The sequence below is a fragment of the Miscanthus floridulus genome, chromosome 10, assembly GCF_019320115.1.
Source record: "Miscanthus floridulus cultivar M001 chromosome 10, ASM1932011v1, whole genome shotgun sequence".
NCBI lineage: Eukaryota > Viridiplantae > Streptophyta > Magnoliopsida > Poales > Poaceae > Miscanthus > Miscanthus floridulus.
The window spans coordinates 3,167,630-3,194,813 of NC_089589.1; the positions used below are offsets into that span (position 1 = coordinate 3,167,630).

Consider the following 27,184-nt stretch of genomic DNA (forward strand, 5'->3'; position numbering starts at 1 on the left):
CATTTGTGTGCATGTACAAGGATGCTTTTGTATATTCCAAAAAAGAAAAGAAGGAAATTATGGAATGAGAAATAACCTGTTTTAAATGTGCTTTGCTTGCTGCAATCAGTTGAGGCTATTGGTGTGCAGGTTTGACAAATAACAACAGTGGATGTCTGCCAGTTACCACCATGTAGCGAGCATGTCCTTGGAGTCCTTGACAAATATATATATAACCTCAAAATTGCCGTTGCAAATCAATCCTGTTGATATTTGGATACCCATAAGTAATACGGTCTTCGTACACGCCCAGGGAAGCAAACTGCACAGGTACCTTGAACACCAACAATGAATTTAGATGAATCAGAAAAATAGGTTCACCATTGAATCTGCACAAGGATGAATCAAGGCTAGAGGTTCATAAACTCACCAACTGAACCGCTAACAGACAGACAGACCCCTAATCATCTGCCTATCCAACCAATCCGTAGATGAGGGGGATGTGGGAGATGAGGTGCCAATCCTCCCCCTTTCCTCTCTCGCAGCGCCTCTCTAGATCGGGGCACCACTCGATGTCCAATAGCCGCAGAGCGGTGAGGCCCTTTATCCACCCCGGCAATGATGTGAGGCCTGGGCAAGCTAAGATCTGAAGCTCTTTAAGGGAGGTGGCGAGGCGGCATAAAGATTGGGGAAGACAGGTCATGCTGTCCAATCGCCAAACAGTTAACGTGCGTAGGCCGTGGAGCTCACCCAGGCATTCGGGCAGTTCGCCAAGCTCTATGCACCCTCTAATCTCGAGTTCCTGTAGGGACATGAGGCGGCGCAAGGATTGAGGAAGGCAAGTCAGGCCAGGCACGAGCCAAATGTCCAACTTGCTTAGAGAGCAGAGCTCTCCCAGACCTTGGGGCAATTGGACAAGCGCATGGCAATTTTCTATGCTGAGCTCCTTGAGGGACGTGAGGTGTGTTATCAGTTTGACAAATGACAAATGACAAATCTGGCCCATCATGTTAACTGAACAACAGAACACAAACGTCTGTTCTTCTGTGAAATCCCATACTTATGTGACGAAGATCGAAGCATTACACTACACAGGCGCGTAGAGAATTCATATCATTTGAAACCGAGGACTCCCAGCTCCCAGGTGCAGTGGGCTGCAATGCAACAATAGGCAAATCCATAAATGTCAAAACAACATCCCCGTCCAAAGTATTCCACAAATCAAACCACATTTTAATAAAAAATAATAATTAGGAAATTGGCTCTCAAGTGAATGTACACATGAAAACAGGGGGACTGCTCATAGATACAGGTAAAAATAGCACAACAAACTCACCCGATTAAGCAGTAGCATGCAGTCGCTGGCCAAATCCTCCCCACACGGCCACACCTCATTCATCAGTCAACACCGACATCAGGGATGTTGGAGATGAGGTGCCAGTCCTCCCCTGTTCCTCTCTTGCAGCGCCTCTCCAGATCAGGGCAGAAAGAGATCATCAATTGCTTCAGAGCCGTGAGGTCCTTTATCCCCTCCGGCAAGGATTTGATGCCCGGGCAGTGGAGGATTGTGAGCTCTTGAAGAGAGGTGGTGAGGCGGCAGATGGATTGTGGAAGGCAAGTCAGCCGCCTCAAATCATGAATCTCGAGTTTGCGGAGAGAGCAGAGTTCTCCGAGGCAGTCGGGCAACTGGTGAAGTGCTTCGCACCATCCTATCAGGAGCTCCTGGAGGGATGTGAGTTTTCCCATCGACTCGGGCAGCGTGCGGATATTAGACCAACCGTCCACTTTCAGGGACCGGAGGGATGTGAGGCTCCACAAGCTCTCAGGCACCTCGGTTTGCACTCCAGAGAAGACACGAATCTCCAGTGACTCGAGTGCCGCCATATGTTGCAGCAGTTCCCACCCATGCCCAGATCCTAATCCTGTCACATTCCATAGTAGAAGCTTCTTCAGTTTGTTAAAACTGGGGGACGAAGAAGACACCTGGCATTGGCCTGGTGACTGCAGCACCTTCTCACTGCCCTCCAAGCTCAAGCGCTGCAGCGACGGAGGAAGGCGCGGCATCACCTCCAACTTAGGACAATCACTAAACTCTAACTCTGTTAAGCAGCTACCAACTCGGACTTGTCCCAAGTGAGGTGTTAAATTGTAGTTGTAGCAGCCTCCCCCATCATCTACATCGGGCATGGTCGTCTCTGGTACCATCCACACCTCTCTCAAACGAGGCAGTTCACGCATCTCCAACTTCACCAGTGAAGGAAATGGGCCTCCACTTATGCTCTCAAGAGAAGGCATCCTTACCAGCCAAAGCACCTCCAAACAAGGTAGCTCGACAAGCCCATCTAGATGCTTCAAGTTCGGCAAATCACATAGCCACATCTCCCTCAAAAATGGGAAGGGAGAAGGGCCCTGTACTCCACCACCAACTTGACTTTGCATCCACCCTGCATATTGTCTACCTGAATACCCATGAATGTCCAGCATTTTAATACCAGGTGGTGGTTCCAGACCATCAAGGACAGCCTGCTCCAACTCAGTGTTTACCTCTTTTGTGTAATCTGCCATCCACTCTAGGTACAACCTCTGTAAGTTTGTCATCTGTTTCAAGCATGCCACGTGTGCATCATTCGTATCCATCACATGTTGAATACCTCTGATTGTTAGTTGCTCACCAATCCTAGATACATTTGCAAGCTCTGATATTCCCGCAAACTTTTCTCCCTTACCAATAGCAAATAAGCCCAACTTTCGTAGTCGACTGAGCTGTCCAATGCCTACAGGCATTCCTACCAATTTTGTACAATAATTTAGGTACAAAACTTGAAGTTTATCCAAGTTGCCGATGCCTTCAGGCAGCTCTACTAGCTCACGACAGTCATGAAGGTCCAAACACTCCAGATTTTCCAGTTTTGTCATACTTGATGGTAGCCTCACAACTTTGCTGTACCCTAGTCTCAACAATCTTAGCATTTTGTTTCTGCCAATGGAATCTGGCAAGCATTTCAGCTCTGTACACAATGATAGGTTCAATGTTCTTAACTTCTGCAACTTACCAATAGAGTCTGGCAACACTGTAAGCTTAATGCAACTGTAAAGATCAATACTTGAAATCATATGACAATCACCAATAGAATCTGGCAAACTCTTTAGCTTTGTACAGTCCGACAAGTTTAGTGTTCTTAACATTTTCATCTTACAAATGGATTTGGGTATCTCAACAAGTGAATAGCTGCGTGCTACATGAAGTGCTTGCAGGCTCCAAACATCTGACATAGTCTCAGGAAGTTTTTCACAATCTAGTTCTGAAACGGCAAGATATTTCAGATACTTAACTTGAGATATGGTGTTAGCTCCTTCTGCATTGAGATATCCCACCGTAACACTGCGCAAGTGCTTTGCATGCTTCAATGCCATGGCATATATGTAATCTTCATACTTAGGCATATATACAGCACGTGCTTTTCTAAAAAAAAATTTAGGTGCCATATGTTCTGTCTGTTTAATCAAAGAAAAATATCTATAGCTCTTTGTGGTACTGCTGCTTGCCTCGTTTGGCATGTCAAGTGAAATTTCATCACCCAAGATGGACAAGGCAAGATCATGAACCAAATCATGCATCCCACATGTCATTCTCCCAGCTGTTACGTCGACGTTTTGTAGGAAATACACTTGCAGAAGAGACTCAAAGTGGTTGTGGCCAACATCCTCCAAGTCCAAGCAATCAACACCATCCTCTACAGCGATCATATCATGAGCAATCCATAGGTCAATCAATTGTTCTATATCAATCCTATGACCTTTAGGAAACAATGAACATATTTTAAAACACTGCTTGAGATTAAATGGCAGATGGGAATAGCTTAACCTTAAGCATGAGGCTACTCTATCTTCTTTACCATCAACATTCAATAAATTTTTCTCTCTCACATCCTGCCACTCTTCTATCCGCTCCTTCCCATGGAGAGCACCTGCAAGTACTTTAATTGCTAGTGGCACCCCACCACATTTGTCCACAATCGCTTTCCCAACCTCTTCAAAATCCCAACCAGTAGGAGGTGTTACCAAGCTTTGTTGGAATAGTTTCCAGCTGTCATCTGGAGACAAGAATGGTAAGTAAAATTGGTTGGTGGATCCCACTATTACCGCAACTTCTCTGTTCCGAGTAGTAAGTAAAATCCTGCTTTTAGGTGCGCCAACCTTTAGACATACCATGAATTCTTCCCACTCATCTCGTGAGTTGGTCCAAACATCATCCAATACAAGAAGAAACCTTTTGCCCTTCAACTTGTCCGAGATAGTTTGGTTCATATAAGGCAAGGCATGGGTTCCTGGATTATTGTCAGAAAAAGCTTCAAACAATTTTTTGATGAGATCATTGACAACAAATTCTTTTGACACATGAACCCATAGTCTAACTTCAAATAAATGCCTCTCTATAATGTTACCATCATTGAAAACCAGTTTAGCCAAGGTAGTCTTCCCTGACCCACCAAGCCCGATGACCGAAACTATCTTAATTTTCTGTTGATCATCATTCTCTTCAAGCATGGATATTATCTCCTGCTTATCTCTATCTCTTCCAACTACTAATGCCTCGTCAACATTAGGCAATGTTGTCACATCCTTTGTTCTCATGTTCGTAAGTCGAACAGGAGGATCCACACTATTTGTTATTGCTAGGTAGTCAGTTCTTTGCTTCACGATTGCAGCAAATCTCTTCTTGATTGCCTTGATCTTGCTGGATGAGTTGCATTGAAAAACAAATGATTTTGGTATTGTGCACAGGTATTTGGACACAATACCACTGTCACCATTGGAGTCATGTTTTTCAGCCTTTAGCTGGAACTCATCAACAACATCATCAACATCATAAGAAATATCTTTCAACTTTTTCAGCCAAGCAAATGATTGTGTACTTCCAATAGAATTTTCTGCTGTTTTTTCCAGCCAAAAGTTGATCCCCTCAACAAGATCATGGAGCTCCTGGAGATCTTCCTTGACACCCACTATACAGCTGTACTCTTTGATTAGTAGTGGAGCTAATTTGTTGCCCACAACCTTCAAGGTTCCAGATACTAAAGCAGATATGGCAGCAGCTTCTACCCCGGTCATTTTTCTTATAGATTCTCCTGTGCCAGATATTAATTTCCTGCAAAAATGAATTCGCAGTGAGCAGCCAAACATGAGGCCAGAATTAAAAAATGAGCTGTACCAAATATGGCTCCACATGCATGATGAAACTACATCATTCCTATTGTGCTGTGATGTGAGTATTAGTTTTTTCTGCTGCATTAATGCATGAACAGTACCAACGCCAATGTCAGAGAAGATTTCATTCAAATAATAATCTGATAGAAGTGTACGAAATAGTAGCCGGTATATTTGAGATATCTTACCTGGGTAAACAGGTGCTCAAGTACGCATCCCGCCTTTCGGTCTTCGGGTTGCTGAAGTGCTCCTTTACAAACAATGTAGAATTCCTTCTAACATAACAGTGAACTCGACATAAGAAGTGTCATCTATGTCCGAAAATTAGAGAGCAGGATATAGGAGAGTACAAGATACAAAGTACATGAACATGAACTATTCAACGATGCCAACATTAACATACCACTGCCTCTAGAACTGACAAATAAATAGCAGTCCTTTGCCCAGATTATGATCCATGACCGATGAGTACTCCAGTATTAAGTACCTTTAGTATACAGATTTATGTGATGGAAAAAGTACAGGCATCAGGGACGAAATAAACAAATTCTTGACTAGAGCAAGCATGAAAATCAAATAGGATGTATATTATTTATCAGAAATAAACTAAATACCTGGAGCTCAGGGATTTGCTGCTGTTGCTATGACATCTCCAAATGTGGTCTTCCTTTTTCTCCTCTACAACGTGCGCACCAGAGTACCAGACCTCCAAATTTGTGTTGCACAGTGCGGGATGGAGCCTAGATCTTGACGGCCAGTGATGAGAGTACTTGGGATCTTCTGCTGGCTTGTGATGCTTCGTAGCGAACTAATCAACAGCTAGAAACAAAGACACAAGGAGTAGCGCAGAAAGCTTAAGGCAGGTATCAGAGATGAAATGAATGGATGTGCACGGAGCAAGAAACAAAATAAAATGGGATGCTACACATACCTGGAGCTCAGGGATCCGCTGCCTTTGCTATGTATACACACCAAAGCTTCCGGGGTTGCCTCTGCTTAATTGTGAGTTGTGGCAGCTTCCTTGTGAAGGTAAGCTATCAACTGCTGCTGACCATGGCCAGTCGTAACAAGGAGATAAGCATGATGGATGGAATCATGGAGAGATCTATATGGCCAAATGGGCTCAAGGACCCACATGGACCATAGTCACAATAATGTAGAGGACCCACACAACTGAAAGGAGAAATTAGATTTTACCCCTCTGTTTTGGAACAAATCAAAATATCGAACAAAATGTTATGCTTTCAAACATTGTCAATTTGTCAAGGATGGGTAAATACAGGCATTTGTGTTAGGAATTGAATACGGCAAAATCAGTGGGATGTGTTATTCTTCAAACTAATATCTTCATTATCTCTTCTCTCACACACATACACAGCTCAAGGCTATCACATTTCATGGTGCATGAACAATCCAGTAGCTTTTAGTAGTATCAAGCACCTCTTAACTAGCAAAACTCAATTTGCTTTTGACTTGCATCTTTTCAACTCATACTTGCGTCTGGTTTCACTTCTTCGGACTTTGTTAGAAACTTCAAGGATCAACCAGTGCATAGCATCCACTAATCAATTTATTTTTTTTCTCATCTCAAGAAAATAAATTAATTCCAACATTCTCCCCTTAATTTGTTTTCTTGAGATACCTTCTTCTTTTTAGCATTCATTTCTCTCAACAGAATCCCCATGTGGTGGCGGCTGATGGCAGCCCTCCCTCCAACGTGGTGCATCGCGACCCAACGCCCTGGGCCTGGATCTGTCGTCCTCGTGTGGCGATGGCCGGCGCCTCTACCCCCAGCGTGGCGCACCGTGACCCCCCGCGGTCGCGTCACTGAGCCCCATTCTAGGCTTCCTGGGCCTGGATCTGCTGTCCACGTGTGGCGGCCGACGCACCTCCTCCAGCGCGTCGCACCGTGAGCCGACGCGGTCACGTCCCTGAGCCCCCCTTCTGAGCTTCCCGGTCACGGTCCACCATCCCCGTGTGGCGGCGGCCGGCGCCACTAACCCCAGCGTGGAGCATCGTGACCCACCACGGTCACAATACTAAGCCCCCCCTCTTCTAGGCTTCTCGGGCCTGGATACTCCACCCTTGTGTGGCCACTGGCACCCCTCCGTCCTGCGGCGCACCGTGAGTCGACGCGGTCATGTCCCCAAGCCCCCTTTATGGACTTCCCAGAAATGGATGTGCTGTCCTTGTGTGGCAGCGGCCGGCGCCACTGATCCCCAGCGCGGCGCACTGCGTGCCGACGCCCCGGGCCCGGATCCGTCATCCCCATGTTGCGGTGGCCAACGCCACTCCCCCTGCGCAGCTCACCATGACCTGCCGCGGTTGTGTCCACGAGCCCCGATATTGCCTTCCCCATGTGGTGGCGGCCGGCGCCCCGCCCCCAGTGCACCCGCCATACCATGCGTGTCGGGGTTCTGGCCAGCCCAACTCTACGCTGGACCAACGACAACGATCGGCCTCGAGTGGATTTCCTTCTTGAAGTCGTCGCTAAGGAACCTCTTGCGACCTTCTCTCCTTGGTCAGCCAGGTCAATGTGTAGTTCTTCTCGGCACCAGACTTGGGCGAAAGCCTTGCTAAGCTCCTGCTTGGCCGATGATGATTTTGTTTTGAATTCATTTACCTCGCTGAGGCATCGCCTAAGAGCTCATGTGCCTTGGTGGTATGGTGGTGTTGCTTTTCTCTTCTTCCTGGTATTTTTGTGTTTGTGCCACCGTTCCCTAGGGCCGGGGCATTTGTTGTTGTTGTTTTATTTTCCTTATTAGTGGATATGCCACAACCTCGCCCTTGTGCTAGGGCCATTGTATGGTTTTAGTCCGGTTTTTGATAATTAACCGGACTAAAGGGTTTTGCCTCGTTCCCCAGAAACGAGGCTGTTGACATTATATCAAAACTATTCAAGTGGGGATTGTCCCCCGGTGACACTTCAAAAAAATCCACTTATGTCATTATTAGAGAAACTAAAATTTCCCCATAAATCTACAACTAAATTAAAACATCTATTATTATGAAAAATAATTTAAAACCCATAAATTACATCTATATATAATTCTGAATTGCCCGGCAAAGCAGAGATGAATGTATATCATGTACACTTGGCAGAACCTGAGAAGCTTGAGAAAACCCAGAGGTTGTGTCAAAACAAGAGCCCTCAGAGCAGATCAAGTTTTAGTGCCCCTAAGCCAAGGAAGGTAGCCTCCTCCCTTGAGTCGGTCGAATAGAGATAAGAAACATGAAAACCAGTGAACCAGGGTAAGATGAACATACCACAAGAAGAGAAGAATCAATAGGACAGCATCCTTGTAGTTGCCATGATCTATGACTAGGGAGTGTTCGGCCTTCAGTTCAGTACCTAGCTGAGACCAGTTAGAAGAAAGCTCATGTTATTTACCCAAGAAATTACAGGTGCAAGCAGAAAGTATATATAGCAGGCGAAGGAGTACAAGGAAATATATAGGGTGGTCGACGACTGAATGATCGAAGAGGTGGCAGAGTAGTAGAGCAAAATACCTGCAGCTCAGATGTGTTGCCGTTGCTTGTGTGTACAGCAAGACGGAAAGTTTGGGCGCCGGCCTTGGTTTGCACAACGCAGGCGCATCAACTTATCTCCTGACCTCGAGTCGAGGGCAGGGTTCTGCTTCTGCACTGCTAGGTTCTGAAGCAAGGGAGGGCAGCAACTGCTAAAGCAAGGTGTAGTCGTCTCTAGGAGTACAAGCAAAAGCAGATGTGGACGGCTAAAGTAAATTACCCGGCAAAGTGCATCGCATATATAGATTCCCTAAAGCAAAGAGGAACCTTCCGGGAAGCTGCCGCGGAGTTGTGATGTTTGTCATTATCTTAAAAATATTGGAATATGATTATTCCGGAATAAGGTGTTTGTCATTGCAAAAGTTGACGTGCTGCACTGTTCTAGGGAACAAAGAGACAAGCAGAGCCGAGAGTGATGGACCGATACTGATTTGTTGTGAGAGAAAAATACTGTATTATAATTGATAAGCCGGGCTAATAAGTTCAAGCGAATAGGGAGTCTTCGATGAAGTGCAAAGATAGAGTGAAAAGAAAAGAAAAAATGACTTTGAGGTGGAAACGCGTGCCAAGAAAGAGCATAGTACTAGTGTGCGGTTGTGCAATTGTGCATGCCGAACAGGGGTTGCCAGAACTTGGAGAAAAAAAGTGGTCTTCCATGAATGGTTCATGCCACAGGATGGAGGGGCCCAACAAGCAAAGTGGAACCTTCCGGGAAGCTACCGCGGAGTTGTGATGCAATGCACGTACCGTGCATGGAGACCAGCGAGCCAAGATTGCACACGCTTTTCGGCGATGACGAGATGGCGCACCTACCGTCGAACGGGTTGCGCGCACTGGCCACTGTTGGGTTGCTGTGCCGTCGCTGTTGCCGCTGCATGCTCTCGCCGCCAGGTGGAGTGCTGCATTCAAGTTTCAACATGAAGTCGAGAACTCAAACCTAAATGAATGAGCTTCCTCCTAATATTATGTATATACTTGTTCCGTTATGTTATACTCCTAAAGGTGCTCGCATAGGAGCATGGTGAAATAAACTTTGTGAAGAGGCTAAGGTCGCTGTAATTACCTGATCTTATATACACCAATTAATGCTTAATGCGTATCAATGATAATAATATAATATTAAAAACCAAAGTGATTCTTCTATTCATCTTTTACTTACTAAAATGCTCTCATGCTCTTCATGTTTCGTATGTGATCCGGACACATGACCTATGCTTATATGAGCTAAAATAACTCACGTCCAATGATACCATCGAGTTTTATTTAAAGACGTATTATGTTCCTTTGTAATTCATGGATACATTTGCTAATTAGTTTTAGAAGAACAAGAAGTTGATACAATGATATTGGTCTAAATGATTATCTCTAAACATGCTACTAATTCAGCTAATTTTTTATTATAAAAACTCTACCTAGCGCTTCTTTATCCAATTGCTCTATTGTACGAGAATAAATACAATCTAATGCCATGTTCGGCTTACCTTATATTCAGCTTGTTCGGCTTCTTTTTTCAGTCGGAACAGTGTTTTTCTCTTACAACAATTTAGCCGGAACAGTGTTTTTCAGCTAGTTACAGCCAAGTTTCAGACCAGCGAACGGGGCCTTATTAAGTCTCTCTTCTGCGGAGTAAATATTTTTTCTAAATTAGTTTTCTTGTTTAGTTTCCACATTCGGAGGCGTTCCACGTGCAGGCTTGCATACTGCTGTGGACAGTGCCCGGCATGGTCAGGCCGCACGCATTGACCTGCTGGCTCCTGCCGTGCCCACGCCGGCGGACGAGTTTCCGCCGATGGAGACGCTACGGTGGCATCCGAGACGAATAGTTTGCTACTCCCCTGTGGCTCCAAGCAGTGGCGTGCAAGATGCAACCAATCAAGCAAGTCGATGCATGCATCTTCTCTCGCTCTCACTACTCCAGATTTGGACATCACTGTCGGTTCAAAAACCCACTTCATTGTCGGATTTTGAACCGACAGTGGCATACCAGCAGTGATGGGGAGTTGACATCACTGTCGGTCCTTAAAAACAGACACTGATCTACAGGAACAGTGTCGGTTCCTGGCTCCACCCGGCAGTGTACAGTTGAACAACACTGCTGGTTTGTAGTGCCAACCGACAGTGACGGTTGCTTCAAGAGTGTCGGTTCTTGGCTCAAGCCAGCAGTGTTGAGCAAGCCTACACTGTCGGTTCATGCATCAAACCGGCAGTGTTGTAGTAAATATCAGTGTCGGTTCATGAATCAAACTGGTAGTGTTGTCGTAACTATCAGTGTCGGTTCATGGTTCAAGCCGGCAATGTTGAGCCGACAGTGACGGTTACGACAACACTGCCGGTTTGTTGCTAATCGACGGTGATGGCATGTTTGTATTTTATCGTTTTATAATTTATTTTAATTTATATTTTTTCGTGGAATCGGGTTTCGCTTTATATACGCTACGTAGACGACAGGTCCATCAATATTAAACATTACAAATATTACAATTACAATTCAAATGTTCTTATCCACATCTCGATCCCTAAAAATAAAAAAGAAATGTTCTTGGACTTCACACATGCTTCTCGGACTTCTTATAATAATCTTGCGAGCTCTGGGCCATACTGGTCCTTGTACCTCACGGATTGTGCAATAGAAAATACTCTATCTTTTTTCAATACCTCGGCTAAGATGAATTTTGCGAGCTCCGATTGCAGTGCGACGATCTCCATGTCTAACAGCCTTTGGTGGTTATATTTCTTGCGCTGTTGTTCAAAAAAGATGATATCCAAAGAGGAACAGTAAATCATTTTGTTGAATTATTAACAGACATAAATGAAATGTGGATTATACACACCAACTTATCGGCTTCTTCCGATTTCCTGCCGATGTAGCGAAGCATTGCCCACATTACATAAAACCCGCATTCATTGTTTCCCGCCGGCTGTGACAGGTACTTCCCCTCTATTTCGACAATCTTGAATGGGACCGGCGTCCCACCGATATGTCTTCTTCGGACACTGAGCAACATTAAAGGGAAAAACATTAGAAAGCGGTATGTGTGATTAGAAGATAATATGTTATTAGGATCGCTTACTAATTCAGCACTACCACCGGTGCATCTAGATGATCAAACGGTTTTTTCTTCGAGTCCCACACATCGATCAGATTTTTGACAAGATTGACACAAATGAAGATGAAATGGTTGTTACAATCACAGAATCCTAATTATTGAATAATCTTAACGAAAAAAGAAGCATAAAATTAAAAGCCGAGAACACATACTCGCGGTTGTAGGCTAGAAGTATGTGGGTTTTCTTCTTCATCGTGAATTCGTCGAAAACAACAATCAATCTCTATTTTAGGTCTTCCACGTCACATCCATAAAGGCCTAGACATGTCATCTCATTGACTCGCAAGGGGTCCAAGAAGCCTATGTAATCTCATTTGCTTTTTAGAATGCAAAATTTTGCTATACACCTACATAAAATCATGTGAAGTGCTCAAAAGTTAACAATTTGTGTCTCGAGAGAGTAGTTAATTGTAAAATCGTGCGTGTAGGTACTTACATAGTCCACAGCGTCAACATTTGAACATCGAGAGAGCGTTTCTGGTATAGCTGGAACAAGCACTCCCACTTGACATCGAACTTCTCTTCTTCAGGATAATGGAAAACATGTGGCGAACGGATAATAACCTCAAAACCAAAGTCGTCCGTCTCTGTTGCTTGAGCCATGTAATATTCATGTAACTGTCGCATATATGTTGTCAGATTTTTATACTCATGATCGAGAACCAAAAGATTGTCCCTTTCATACTTCATTGCCAGTGTTGCCGTTCCTTATACATCATAATAGATGGTCGCGGCCTCTTCCATGGTTAATCCTAGGTTGTCTTCGACGTACTTCTGTATGTTATTTAAATCTTTATTGTGTATTTCTTCATCTCTTGTTGTAGCGTATTTATTCTGTGTTTGCCTTTCGAATTCGGACTTCAACAAATACGAAGGCAGTGAGGCACAGAGATTGAAGAAACTAACACAATCTTTCTTCGAGATGTGTGCTATAAATTTTTCTTTCATCAAGGTGGTAATGCTGCCACTGAATGGCCTTTTTCTCTTCCGTTGGTCCACTTTGGGAGCATTAGTGACCGAATCCAAGGACCTTTTCTGCGACTGCGAGGATGTCCTTGATCTTGTTTTGGGCTGAGGTGGAGGAGGAGGATGACAATGAGAATTCTGTTTTCCCGGCGCTGATGAAGATGGAGGAGGAGGAGGAGTCTCTTTTCTCGGGGCTGATGAAGATGGAGTCGGACGAGGAGGAATAGAAGGAGACCTCTATCTTCTCGGGGGTGATGGCTCCGGATGAGGAGGGGAGTGATCTCTGTTGGGAGATGGTGAGTGATCATCGTGGGTGGGCGAAGACTCGCAGTCGCCCTCATCATCAGAAGACAATTGATGGTCAAGCTTAATGAAGCGCTTGCGTTAGGCTAAGGCTGGATAACGAGCCGGCTCAGCTCGTTAGGGCTCGGCTCGTTCTGGCTCGTTAAGATAACGAGCTAGCTCGGCTCGGCTCGTTATCCTAACGAGCCAGAAAGCCAGCTCGGCTCGGCTCGTTAAAAAGCTCGAGTTGGCTCGTTAAGCTCGCGAGCCAGGTATAAAAAATACACAAAATATAATATTTACATTTATCTAAAGTTTGAGAATAATAATAATACAAAAGAAATGCATCTAGATCAATTACCAGTTAATTTATAGGGTCTAGACCAGTTACCAGTCAATTATAAAGTGCAAGACATGAAGTAATACAAAAACTAATATAAGTTTTGATACTTTTTTCCTGAAAGGTTGGCTCGTTTAGCTCGCGAGCGGCTCGCGAGCTGGCTCGAGTTGGCTTGTTATAGCTAACGAGCTAAAATCTTGGCTCGGCTCGGCTCGTTATCGTAACGAGCCGAGCTGAGCCGAGCCGAGCCAGCCACGAGCCGAGCGAGCTAACGAGCTTCGAGTTTTTCGTCCAGGCTTACGCTAGGCCACTTGAGAGCCATTGTTTTGACCAAGTTTCGGCCTGTCTTCCGCTACGGGGTACTCAATGGGTATCTTGTTATACTTCTTATCAAGTATTCTGTCAATGGTGACGCGAGCGTATCCCAGTGGAATTGGACGACCATTAATTGTCAAGTCTCCCGCAAGCCAGGCCTGGCCGAGCGCCACCTTGTCCTTTGTCATTCCTGACGGATGTACAACCTGATATTGACGGGTTCAGTGATGTCATCCACCGGATGAGACACATTCGCCTCTTCTTCGTCAAGCGGGGTCGATCCGCAGCTGCAGTGATATGCAAATCTGACGTAGCGTCCGATATGATCTCGATCGGATTCATCCTATCGCCCGCCGCCCCAGTCCCACCCGGCACCGGCCACCGGCAGCTCGGCCAGTGCCTGCTTGATGCTTGTCCTTTCCCCGTGCGTGCGCGCTCGGGCACGGAAGGGGGCACCGGGCAGTCGGGCACCACGAGCACGGAGCACGGCAGGCAGCTGGGCCAGAACACTGCTGACATGATTGGGACCTCTTTGTATTGTTCGATAACAGACACTCCTTGGCTGTGCGCTGCCTAATCGACAGTTTCAGGCCACCGGATTCATCAACTATTCACATCAGCATCAGCTTGCTTGTAGGGTACGCGTACGCCCAAGCAACTTGGAAACTAGCAATTGTCGCGTTCATGTTCAGAAAGCTGCAATTTTGATGCCACCACATGCATGTGTCTATTTGTCAATATTTCGTTTTAATATGCCTCGACAGTGCTGGATTTGTCGTGTGTTTGTGCCTCTCGCCGCGCCGGGGGCTTGCGTTTTATGGCCCTGGAACCTGCCCGTCGCGCCTTCGGACTCGGCCGCTGTTGGCGGGAGATGGAATCATCATATACCTCTGGTGCAATGTTTGGAAAGAAATAAATAGAAGAATCTTCCAATAAAAATCACTTCAACCATGCCAAGTACGGAGTAGCTCTTTACTTGCAAAGAAGATATCCAGCAATACCAGCTTGCAACGAGACCGATGATCAATGATGAGTAGTTTAATTTCTTTGTTCGAGTCTGTTCGTACCCTGGAAGTTTGAGCCGTCAAACTTAAATGGGCCGTAATGGATCGCACAAAAACTGTGACAGCAGCTTACGGGCGTGCCAACTAAAAACGCTCGCATGATGGAATTGAGCCAGGTTCCCCAACGTATACAACAGTAAGATGCGCCCTTTCTGGTGTTTTGTCGGGGAATCTAATCATGTGGCCAGCATGTGATGCCTAGTCAGAAATAATGTGCACATGCCCACTTGGCCGATATTATAGATAATGACAGAGTAGGTTTTGTTGACGAAGACTTGATGATTTGTTGCATCGTGATGGGCCAGGCATACATAATTTAATTTACAAATAAAGAAGATTGGAGCTCAAAACTTGAGCCACAATAAAAATTGATCCACTTGTTCTTGGACCATGGAATAAGGCCTGGCGTAGATTAATTTAGAATTCGATTAGGGCACACTGCACAAGAGGAAAGCGGTATCGATCGGGTATGCCTACCACCAAAACTTGTATTCAACTGCTATTTGTCTGCCCACTTGCACAACATGATTGAGGTTGTTAAACGTCTCAAGCGTGTTTCGATGACGTGTCACTTTTCTTTGCATTGTTTTGGAAAAGTTGTGACGTGTCCGTTGAGATTAAATTAGGCTAGGTGACTATGAGGCTGGTTATGCTCTTTTGGGATCCTTTATATTAATTAACATTGTTAAAAGAAGCTAGAGTATGAGATTGTTAAGGACAAGCTCAATGGGAATTTGATAGAGTTTCATGGACATTAAGTTTGCTGACATGGCACTGTATTTACGAAGAAAAAGATATAAAAGTTTCGTGGGAATAAAGAGAGTTTTACGGAGATGAAACTCTTCTGCATTGTTTGCAATACATGAGAGTGTTAGAAACCGGGACATAAACTCCCACTAAGACTGACCAAACTAAATGAAGGCCCGCGGGCACGTCCGTTGCCCGCCGCGCGCGGCTGCGTCACCATGCGCACGCGCAGGCCCAGCGGCAGGGCGGCACGCCATAGCCAATGGATACGGCCAGGCAGCGGTTCCCTCGCACTCCCATGGCGCTGGAATATTTCCGAGGTGTCCACTGGCAGCTAGTAGCACAGTGCACACTTTGTGCAAGCCTGCAAAGGTGTGTTATCAGTTTGACAAATGGCAATGCAGCGCACCTACAGCCAAACGAGCCTGGTGGACCAGATTGAAATCATGCAAGGACAAGCCGAGTAAAACTCAAGATACAAGGCTGAAATCATGCAAGGAAGAAAAACGCATCGTGCATCACTCCTAGTAGTTCCACATATTAACTGTACAGTAGAACAAAATTCTGAAAACTGAATTTTTCATATGCATAGGAGATCAAACAAACGCTGCATATTCTGATCAAAACGCTGGGTGTGCCTGACAAAGCAGAGTCGTCCGCTTAATACAACTGAATGCTCCATACCCGGTGGAGAATGAACGGTGCAGTGCAACAATTTAATTTTTACTTCACGGCTCAGGTAAGTAGCAAAGGAAATTTGCAGCCGCTGGCCTGAGTACAGGCAACATGCAAGTAGTGCAGCGTAAGTAACTAAAGCATTTGTTCATTGCAAAGCAGAGCTCGAGGATGCCCCTGTAGGCCGTAGCATTTTGGGCTGCTTACATGGATACATATCATGTACTTCTCTGACCTTTAAGGGTCATCTCTATATTAGATGCTCGGCACCCTCCATTCACGGCTTCGCCGGTATCAGGGAAAAATTATTTAGGTGGGGTCTTTTCGGCCCCCCTGGTGACGTCTTAAAAAAAATGGTTCTCCACTGGTATGGGCTACAAGAGCACAAAGACTTAAACGAATTTGTTTACATCATATAGCCTTAAGATCTTTATTTACTTTTTTTCAACCATGCAGGTCTTTCACCTTGACTGAGGCTAATCATGGACTGCCAAGTGCAGTGGACCTGCAATAACAGGAAAGTACTTAAAAGTCAACACTACATCCTCATTCAAATTATTCAAGAAAGGAAGCACTGCAAAATTTTCTCTTGTTTTGTAGCATTTGCATCAGCTGCAGAGCCATTACTAAAGCAAACCAATCATAACTACGTGTGGTGCTTACAGATTTGAACTACTTTATATTTTTTTTCTAAACATTAAAACTGCTCAATATTCCTTTTCTGAACATGACAACTAGCACACAAATGTGTCATGTGAAGCATTCTCCAGAATAAATTTTATATACAACAGAAGATTGTGACACATTCTCACATCACATCTGAAGTTAGGACCATCTCTATGCATGTACTAGAAACCAGAGTTCAATTTAGCATAGCCTACTCACACATGCACACGCTATAAGTTATGACCTTTTCTGTGAAGGTACAAGGATGCTTTTGTATGTTACCAAAAAGAAAAGAAAAGGAAATTATGGAACGAGAAATAACCTGTTTTAAATGTGCTTTGCTTGCTGCAATCAGTTGACCTATTGGTGTGCAGGTCTGACAAATAACAACAATGGGTGTCGGGTTCAAAAACCCGGGGTCCCTCGGGGACCGACTTCGACGCCCGGGCTCGGCCCAGGAGAACAGCCTGTAGCTCATAGGCCGGCCTAAAAAGTCTAAAAACCAACGGGCAGGGGGGACAGACCGGTCGCCGACCGGAAGGTCCACCGAAAGAACGAACTCCCGCTCAACAACTTCTTCGGCCCACCTCTCCGACCGGAGCGCTCGCCTCGGGCGCCAGCCGCCTCCGGGCGGACTCCCCGATCGGAAGGCCTGGCCCAAAACGCTGCTTCCTACTCCGACCCCGCGTCTCCGACCAGAGGCTCGTAGGAAGCCAGCTTATCGCTCTTCTCCGACTAGCATGGCCAGTACCGACTGGAGCCATCCGACCGAGGATTACCACTCGGAAGGGACCAGGGGCGAATGGAGAAAGCAGCGCACAAAGTCAAAACACGGTACCAGGACCATACCCTGTACGCCTGCGAGAACAGTGCTCCACAACCGACCTGACACAAACAGTATGGGAGGTACCAACATTTGTGTTTATAGTATTGTAGGCGCCGACATTTATGTCTACAGTATTGTAGGCGCCGTTGGGGCTCCCATACGGCAAAAAGGCCCCCCACATGCCTGTAGGCATCGATAGTGGGCACCAGGATTCACCATACCTGGTACACGTGGTGGGGCTCCTCATATACTAACAACATTTCACAGGTACCGACGTCCACCCTTCCTGAAGAAGCCAACGCAACCCCCCATGTGCACCTGACATTCTACAGCGACATCAACGGTGTTATGCGTGCCAACCATCATCACTACCCTCATTCGGCGTGGGCAATAAGACTTAGAAACATCCGAACTCTCTCCCTCTCACCTATAAAGCCACCCCATTTATCTATAAAAGGGGATGCGCTCCCTCCAACAAAGGGGATCGATTTCCCAGAGGTCCGCTTCTTCAAGCTCAGGCTCACTAGATCGATAGCTCAGAAACCCCTCAAGCACACGCTTGAACACCTAGCTCATAGCGGAGTTCCGGTCGCCCTCGGCCCTTCCGGTCGGACCTGACTGGGCCACTCGTACACCCATCCTTTCTCCTTCTCGTTTGTAACCCCACTATAGACTTCGAGCACCTGGGCTCAGGAATAAAGTCACCAACAGACCCACACTGGATGTAGGGCACGTTGCCTGAACCAGTCTAAATCCTGTGTCATTGAGTGCTAGGCCACCTCCGATCACAACGTACAGCAAAACTACAAATATTCAGTAGTTGGTCACTTTCTGTACCGACAGTTGGCGCCGTCCGTGGGGAAGACGTTGTACGTTCAACACTTTTTGGTCATCGGATGACCTATTTTTCCGCCACCCCCACCGCGGGGGGCTCGGGCGATGCAATTCGCCTCGGCTCACTAGAGTATCCCGCACTCTCGCCTACGGGCATGCGGGTTCCACTTGTTTTCAAGCCATCCCAGGCCTTCCTCTTCGGAAGCCTGGACTTCGTCGCCGACCGGCTCGGCGTACTCCACCTCTACGAGGAAACTCGCGACCCGGCACCCATTGGAGTGACGTTCTCCGTCAACTCCGGGACGCGCGACCTCAATGGCACGGCATCTGCGCTTCATTCCGAGCAAACTCCCTGCTCAAACCCCACTGTAAGTAATACGCGTACCTTTATTCGCCCTTTATTTACTACCTCCCACCAACCGCACCACCCATGCCACGAACACCGTACGTTTGGTTCCCCCACGGCCTCGTGTCCTCCGTGGATGCTTACGCTCGGGGGCTCCAAAGAACGCTGGCGCCATCCCCCCTCACGTCCAAATTCGTAGGAATGGCAGGCTCCGCTCCTGCCGCCTCCCACGAACTCCTAGATAACGAGGGCGAGAGCGATGGTTCCAGCATCGGTGATGTGGCGTCCCGCCACCATCCATCCTGGGAATGCACCATGGCGGATCATCCAGCACAACCACCGGTGGTTGCCGAGTCCACGCAAACTCACACCCTCCGGACACGCGTGCGGAGGCCCTCGCGTCTGCGCAAGCACATGCCGAGGAACTACGACAACGACGACAGAACCCGCCACCTACGCTGGCATGATCACCACGGCATGTTGCGCCCCATGCGCATGGCCCGGCGGGCGGCGCCCAGGGACACGCTCGACAGGTCCAGCGCGACATTTTGAACGAGGGAAATGACATCCCGCAATTCGCCCGAGCCGGCCAGAACATCGCTGCCGTGGCAATGCTCCTGCGTGGTGTTCCCGAGCCCGTCGACACCCAGGAACAAGCCATCTACCAGAACCTCCAGGTTCTAGTAGAGGCCGCCGTCGTCCAGCAGGTGGAAAGCTCCGCGTCGTGACTCCGACCCGCGCCCTCTCTCCCCACCGGGGGGACGGGGACGCGCCAACCGGATCGCTCTGTGCGCTCGCCGCCACAGCCATCAGGCTCAGCTCGGGGTGCGGCAGCCGCGCCACGGTCCGACCAGGCGCCTGCTCCACATCGACCACCGGCACGCGAGCGGCCCGACCCGCACCAGCACGCTCGTAGCGTCATCAGTGACCGGCATCGGGCCCGACGCGGCAACAACGACCGCCACACGGTGGCGGGCGACATAGATCCCGGCCAAACCATTGAGGGAAGCGGTGAAACACGCCCCAGGCGCAGTCGCTGGCCGGATGACCGGAGCCCCAGCCCTGAGGGCACCGTTCCCACAATGTTTCTGACCTCCCTCCAACATCACCAAATACACTGGGGAGACAAACCCAGACATTTGGCTCAAAGACTTTCGGCTTGCCTATCGAGCTAGAGGAGTGGACGATGACTATTTCATCATCCAATACCTTCCCATTTGCGTGGGGGAACATGTTCGGGCATGGCTTGAATTCCTTCCACACGACAGCATCCGCGACTGGGCGGACCTCAAGGGGGTCTTCGTCGGGAATTTCCAGGGGACGTATGTCCGCCCGGGGAACTCCTGGGACCTCAAGAGCTATCAGCAGGAGCCCAGCGAGTCCCTGTGGGATTACATCCGCAGGTTCTCTCAACGATGCAACTCCCTCACTGATGTCGTTGACGTGGACGTCATCAGCGCATTCCTTTCTGAGACTAACTGTGAGTCCCTGATCCACAAGCTTGGCTACCTAAAACCCCGCACCACCCGTGATCTGCTCGACGTTGCCACCAACCATGCCTCCGGCGAGGAGGCAGTCAGAGCGGTCTTCAACGGAGGCCGGGACCAAGGCAAGCCCAAGCGCGCGGATCCAGACGAAGGCCCCTCCACTTAGAGGGGCAAGAAGAACAAGAAGGATCGGCGCCGGTCAGACAATGCCGCACTGGTCGCCGTGGCTGATCGCATGCCCAGGCAGCCCCAACAGGGACTGCCTGACCACTTCAACAAACTCATGGATGGTCCGTGCCCCAACCATGCCTACCCTGTCAAACACCTCTATAAGGAGTGCGAGCTCCTCAAACGCTTCCTTTGACAGGTCGGTGGGTCAAAGGAGGGAGACGGCAAGGACCCGATAGCCAAGAGAGGAGGCACGACAGGCAAGGACGGAGACGGTTTCCTCGAGCCCGAGGAGTGCATCATGATCTTTGGAGGGTCCAATGCCATTTGGACTAAACGCCAGCATAAGGTACGCTACAGGGAGGCTTGCGCCGCCGAGACGGCCGTCCCCTCCTTCCTCAGCTGGTCGGTGTCCCCGATCACCTTTGATCAGAGGGACCATCCCTCCTGCATCGCAAGACCAGGACGCTACCCGCTCGTCGTCGACCCCATTATCCTCAATAAGCGCCTCACCAAGGTGTTGATGGACGAAGGGAGCGACCTCAACATCCTGTACATTGACACCCTCGATGCCATGCGCATCCCCTGGTCGGAGCTCCGCCCGGTGGGCTCTCCCTTCCACGGGGTGGTCCCGGGAGCATAGGCATACCTGCTCGGATAGATCGATCTGCCCGTCATGTTCGGCAGTCGGGCCAACTTCTGCTCGGAGGTCCTCACCTTCGAGGTGGTGCACTTTCCAGGGTTCTACCACGCCATCTTGGGATGGCCATGCTACGCAAAGTTCATGGCCATTCCCAACTACACCTACCTCAAGCTGAAGATGCCGGGGCCGAACGGCGTCATCACCGTAAGTAGCGCCTTTTCGCATGCCTTCGCGTGCGACCGCGAGCACTACGAGCTCGCCACCGCGGTCGTCAACTCATCCGAGCTCCCATGGCTCGGGGAATCGTCAACCCTAGCAGTCCTAGACTGCAGCAAACCGGCCTCGACGGCCTTCCACCTGCTCGAGGAAACCTAGGCGATGGGTGTCGACCCCGCTGATCCAGCCAAAACGGTATGAATCAGGACCCAGCTCCTGGCCAAATAGGAATGCGAGCTCATCGACTTCCTGCGCGACAATCGTGATGTCTTCGCATGGCAGCCCTCTGACATGCCGGGGATACCGCGGGAGGTCGCCGAGCATGCACTACGCCTTATCCCGGGCTCAAAGCCCGCCAAGCAACGCCTGTGTCATTTCGACGATGAGAGACGTAGGGCCATAGGCGAAGGGATCGCCAAGCTCCTGACAGCCGGATTCATCAGGGAGGTTTTCCACTCCGACTGGCTCGCTAATCCCGTCCTTGTCAGAAAAAAGACAGGGAAGTGGAGAATGTGCGTCGATTATACGGGACTTAATAAAGCGTGCCCAAAGGAAAACTTTCCTTTACCACGCATAGACCAGATAATTGACTCCACCTCAGGTTGTGAGATCCTCTCCTTTCTGGATGCCTACTCCGGCTATCACCAGATCGTAATGAAAGATTCTGATCAGCTCGCGACCTCGTTTATCACTCCGTATGGTTCGTACTGCTACGTGACCATGCCTTTTGGTATGAAGAACGCTGGCGCCACCTACCAAAGGTGCATGCAGCAATGCTTCGCCAACCAAATCGACCTGCCTGATCAGCCTGATCAGGCTGAACGGCCGAAACCAACAATCGCCGTCTATGTTGATGACATAGTGGTCAAAACGGCTCGAGCTTGCGACATGATCGTAGACTTGGCCGCAACGTTCACGAACCTCTGAAGGTTCAACATCAAGCTGAATCCCGAAAAATGCATTTTCGGGGTTCCAAAGGGGAAGCTGCTTGGATACATTGTATCCGAGCGTGGCATCGAGGCCAACCCCAAAAAGATCGCAGCCATCTCCAACATGGGCCCCATACGCAACGTAAAGGGCGTACAAAGGCTCACCGGCTGCCTGGCGGCCCTTGGTCGCTTCATCTCCCGGCTCGGCGAACGGGGGATGCCACTCTATAAGCTCCTCAAAAAGACGGACGCCTTCGTGTGGACTGAGGAAGCCCAGTAGGCTCTCGAAAGCCTCAAAACATCCCTGATGTCAGCCCGTCGCTCCCGAACGGGGAAAACCCCTCCTCTACGTCGCGGCAAGTAACCATGTGGTGAGTGCCGCCCTGGTCGTCGAAAGGGAGGAACCAGGACACCATCTCAACGTACAGCGACCCGTATACTTCGTCGGAGAAGTACTTACCGACCCCAAGGTCCGGTACCCCCAGGTGCAGAAACTCCTATACGCCGTGCTAGTGGCCACTAGGAAGCTCCTACACTACTTCACCGACCACGAGGTCATAGTCGTCACTTCATACCCACTCGGAGACATCATCCGCAACCGCGACGCCGCGGGATGAATCTCTAAGTGGGCCCTTGAACTCATGGGCCATGACATCAGGTCTACCCCCCACACCGCAATTAAGTCCTAGGCTCTCACGGACTTTGTCGCTGAGTGGACGGAGGTCTAGCTACCGACCCCGGACGTCTCCCATGAGTACTGGACTATGTACTTCGACGGGTCCGTAATGGCCCCAGGCTCGGGGGCTGGAGTGGTTCTTATCTCCCCAGACGGGAGTAGGCTCTGCTATGCCATCCACCTCCACTTCTCGGCTTCAAACAACGCCATGGAATACGAGGTGCTTATCAACGGACTACGCATCGCCATCGAGCTCGGGGCTACGCGACTCTACGTCCACGGCGACTCGGAACTAGTCGTTGATCATGTCATGAAGGAGTCCTCCTGCAAAAGCCCCCTCATCACAGCATACTGCCAAGAGGTGCGCAAGCTTGAGGACAAATTCTAGGGAATCGAACTGCATCACGTCCCTCGAAGGGACAATGCCGCCGCCGATTTCCATGCAAAACTAGCCGCCAGGCGGGATCCATCCCCAAGCGGGGTCTTCATCAACGACGTCCACAAGTCGTCAGCCCGCATCTCGGAAGGTCCAGACCAAACACGCCCCAACGGGCAGCCGGCTCTCGAAGGCTGCGACCTCGACACCCGGTCGGCGCTCGGGGGCTCCGACCCCGACGCCAAGCTGGCGCTCGAGGGCTCCGATCCTGGTACCTCTAGGACGACGCACCCGCGGACGTCGCCGTATTGGCACTCGATCAAACCGACTAGCGAGCACCACTGCTCGCCTACCTCCTCGAGGAGGTTCTCCCACCTAAAAGAGTGAAGCCCGATGAATCGCTCGATGCACCAAGACCTTCGTCGCGGTCGGTAGCGAACTCTACAAATGGAGTCCGTCAGGAGTGCTCATGAAGTGCGTCCCCACCAGTCGGGGAAAGCAGATCCTCCTCGAGGTCCATGCCGGGATCTGTGGGCATCATGCGGCCCCAAGGTCTCTGGTCGGAAAAACCTTTTGCCAAGGTTTTTATTGGCCCACCGCGCTACGAGACGTAGAGGAGATCGTCCGCAGGTGCGAAGGATGCCAGTTCTACGCTCGGCAAACCCAACTACCAGCACAAGAACTCCAAACCATCTCAATAACCTGGCCATTCGTGGTCTGGGGCCTCGACATGGCAGGACCTCTCAAAAAAGGCCCAGGCGGTTTCACTCACCTGCTCGTAGCAGTCGACAAGTTTACCAAATGGATAGAGGCCAAGCCCATCACCAATCTCCGCTCGGAAGAGGCGGTCAAATTCTTCCTCGACATCATCTACCGATTCGGTGTTCCTAACTGTATCATCACGGACCACGGGACTAACTTCACCGGAAAGAAGTTCCTAGACTTCAGCGATGGGTACAGCATCAGAATCGACTGGGATTCGGTCGGATATCCATGAACTAACGGTCAGGTCGAACGCGCCAATGGCATGGTCCTCTAGGGACTCAAATCATGCGTCTTCGACCGGCTCAACAAATATGTCGGGCGATGGGTTACAGAGGTCCCAGTGATCCTCTGGAGCCTAAGAATGACCCCAAACTGATCCACGGGATTCACGCCCTTTTTCCTGGCTTACGGTGCAGAAGCCGTGTTGCCCTCCGACCTCGACCATGGCGCACCAAGAGTAAAAGCTTTCGACTACGACTGAGCCACGGAAGCTCAACAAGACGCAGTCGACCTGCTCGAAGAGGCCCGTGAGACAACCGTCGTCCGCTCCGCTCACTACCAACAAACCCTCCACAGGTACCACGAAAGGAAGATCAAAGGAAGGATACTCGAAGTCGGCGATCTCGTGCTCCGAAGGACCCAATCGACAAAGGAAAAACACAAGCTTTCTCCGCCCTAGGAAGGACCCTACACGGTAACCGAAGTAATCCGACCGGGCACCTACCGACTGAAGGACAACAACGGCAATGCTCTCAACAACACTTGGAACATTGAACAGCTACGTCGTTTCTTCCCTTAGATTTAGTCTAAACACTTTCGCTTAAAACACATGCTCCTATAAGAGCGCCCCCGCCCGAACACTTTCAACCCGGGTCGCTCGGGGGCTCCATAAGTATACAAATATTGAGTATCACCTCTCTTTTTCTTTACTATCACATGGTATACAACCTTTTCTCCCCGAAACGGGAACACATTTCATTTCTTTGATTTCCATACGTAACCTTGTTCTTACTCCCAAACCGAACGCACCCCGTCTTTCCCTACGGATACGAACAACCGAGCCTCGAGGGCCACGCCCCGGGCTCCCAAAATCGCACCCTACGGGACGAACAGGCAGGTACGAGAAAGAAAGGGGTAAAAACAAAGGTCATGTTAGGACAAAAACAAGGAAACAGATATGGCGCTTTCATCACAGAGGCTGTACGGGTGTATTCATTGATACAAAGAAACCATTTACATGGGGACTTACCCACAAAACTTAACTATTACATTTTCTATTACAAATACTACTACGGCTACTCGACGACTTCGCCTGAAACGCCAGAAAACCGCTCGGTCCCGCCCCTTCAAAACTTTGGAAAAACACAACGGGTACCTCAAGGGCGTCGCACCTATGGATGCTCAACAGAAGAACATGGAGCTCCTGGCCTTCTCATGCAGCCGAGACAGCTCCTGGTTAGGGGCGCCGCTCCCGAGGTATGGTCACCATGGCCGAAAGAAATCTCATCAAACTTTATGAACTAGCCGACTTGAGCAGTTGTAGGCACGAAACTCTCCACCAGCGCAATCATGAGTAACCTCCCCTCCGACAAGGCTCGTCCGGTACAGATCCACCGGAGAGAATCTACACACGGCTCCATCTCGAAGAAGGCCTCGTAGACCAGCATCACCTCTAGTTCGACATCACGCTCTGGGTTCACAGAAGGATCTGTAAGTCCTCCCCCTCGCTCACTCTCTCTCACTTAGGAACCACCGCGGCATTCAGGCACCCTCGGTGATAAGGAAGAAAGAAGAGGGACAATAGTTGGAGAACAGGCAAAGCACCGTGATGGAGAACCCTCTCCCTCCCCCTATTTAAAGGAAAAAGGTAAGCGAGCATGAAACTCTCCGCCTATCCCCATACGAATGGGAAATGATGGGACACGCACTGACCGATGGAGTAACGCCAGGTCAGACAGAACGCCACCGGGCAGGGCGTAGCGTGGCCAGGGTATGCCCCACCACTATCGCACGACAGGGCATGAAAACCAAAGCGCCACCGCACGCGAGCGGCTTCCCGCCTCCCCCAGGCCAGGTGAGACCTAAAACGAAATCTCCGCCAGAAGACCGACCGGCCCCCTGAGTCGATCGAGTCGCTCAGTATCCACACCAAGACAGAAGTAGGAAGCTAAGGGATGCCCCATATGGGCCATGCTGACTCTGTCCTAAGCGACGAGCACGGGTCCTGGTCGAACGTCTCTGACTGAAGCTCTCCGAGCTCCGTCACTCCAGTCGCCAAGGTAAACACTATCAAAACCCCGTTTGTTTCTTTAAAACATTCATACATCCATACGTGCACTGATTCCATATGCCTGAACCCCTCGGACGGTTAGGGCATGAACCGCCTGGGGGCTCGAGAACTAAAGCATCGCACGTGCTGCGAAATGCATCAGAACGCTCTGTGTTGTGTCATGAAGCGGGGTTGCCTCATTCGATATGGGCAACCAACAAAACTAGGGGAGAAAACCATAGATGAGCACCGTGCAGCCCTCGCTCGGTCTGGCAGACTAGGTCATCTCAACCTTCTTGTTCGATCCTGAACCTCTCGCCATACCCACAGAATCTCCATCGAAGGGGAGGCCATTAGGCCACCCAGGTCGGTCTCTGGAACGACCTAGGCATCTGTCGGGTTGCAGGTAAAGGAGTAGTGGAATGTCATAAGAGGGCTATGCTGACCCCGTCACGAACGACAGACCCGGATTCCACTTGATCACACCCGTTAGCGAACTCACCGAGCTAGTCTTCGAGCCCGAGCGATCAGGACAGGCGACGAAACTTAGCCCCTCCAGTCGTGAGGAACCGAGGATGGGGTAACGCACAATGCTCACATCAACCCCCATGAAGGCCCAACAGGGCTCGGGGGCTCAAGAAAAATGCCAAAGGACGGCGACCTCGAAATCGCTAGATCCACGACTCCGACTCGCCCGATCCCGCAGCGCGCACCGACGCCAGGGTCCACGAGCATCGCCTCGTCCGATCTTTAACCAACTAACTATGCTTTG

General features: G+C 49.3%; 1 protein-coding gene across 10 annotated transcripts; it reads right to left on the bottom strand.

Annotated features, from left to right (window-relative positions):
- Positions 1-990: 990 nt before the first annotated feature.
- On the bottom strand, positions 991-9,044 carry LOC136486094 (putative disease resistance protein RGA3). 10 transcript variants are annotated; one of them, XM_066482866.1, is made up of 9 exons: positions 8,936-9,044; positions 8,698-8,842; positions 8,455-8,543; positions 6,119-6,360; positions 5,802-6,006; positions 5,591-5,674; positions 5,376-5,462; positions 1,316-5,128; positions 991-1,133 (listed from the first exon to the last, which is right to left on the bottom strand). In XM_066482866.1, the coding sequence occupies exon 8, from the start codon at positions 5,089-5,091 to the stop codon at positions 1,378-1,380; it is 3,714 nt and encodes a 1,237-aa protein (XP_066338963.1). In that variant the 5' UTR covers positions 5,092-5,128; positions 5,376-5,462; positions 5,591-5,674; positions 5,802-6,006; positions 6,119-6,360; positions 8,455-8,543; positions 8,698-8,842; positions 8,936-9,044; the 3' UTR covers positions 991-1,133; positions 1,316-1,377. The 10 variants fall into 10 exon arrangements, with proteins under 10 accessions (XP_066338963.1, XP_066338972.1, XP_066338969.1 ...); XM_066482875.1 differs by lacking the exon at positions 8,936-9,044 and having other exon boundaries at positions 6,119-6,228; positions 8,455-8,539; positions 8,698-8,921; XM_066482872.1 differs by lacking the exon at positions 8,936-9,044 and having other exon boundaries at positions 6,119-6,234; positions 8,455-8,539; positions 8,698-8,921.
- Positions 9,045-27,184: the final 18,140 nt, after the last annotated feature.

Excerpts from the sequence above, each read along its gene's own strand:
- LOC136486094 (XM_066482866.1), bottom strand. The coding sequence starts at position 5,091 with ATGACCGGGGTAGAAGCTGCTGCCATATCTGCTTTAGTATCTGGAACC.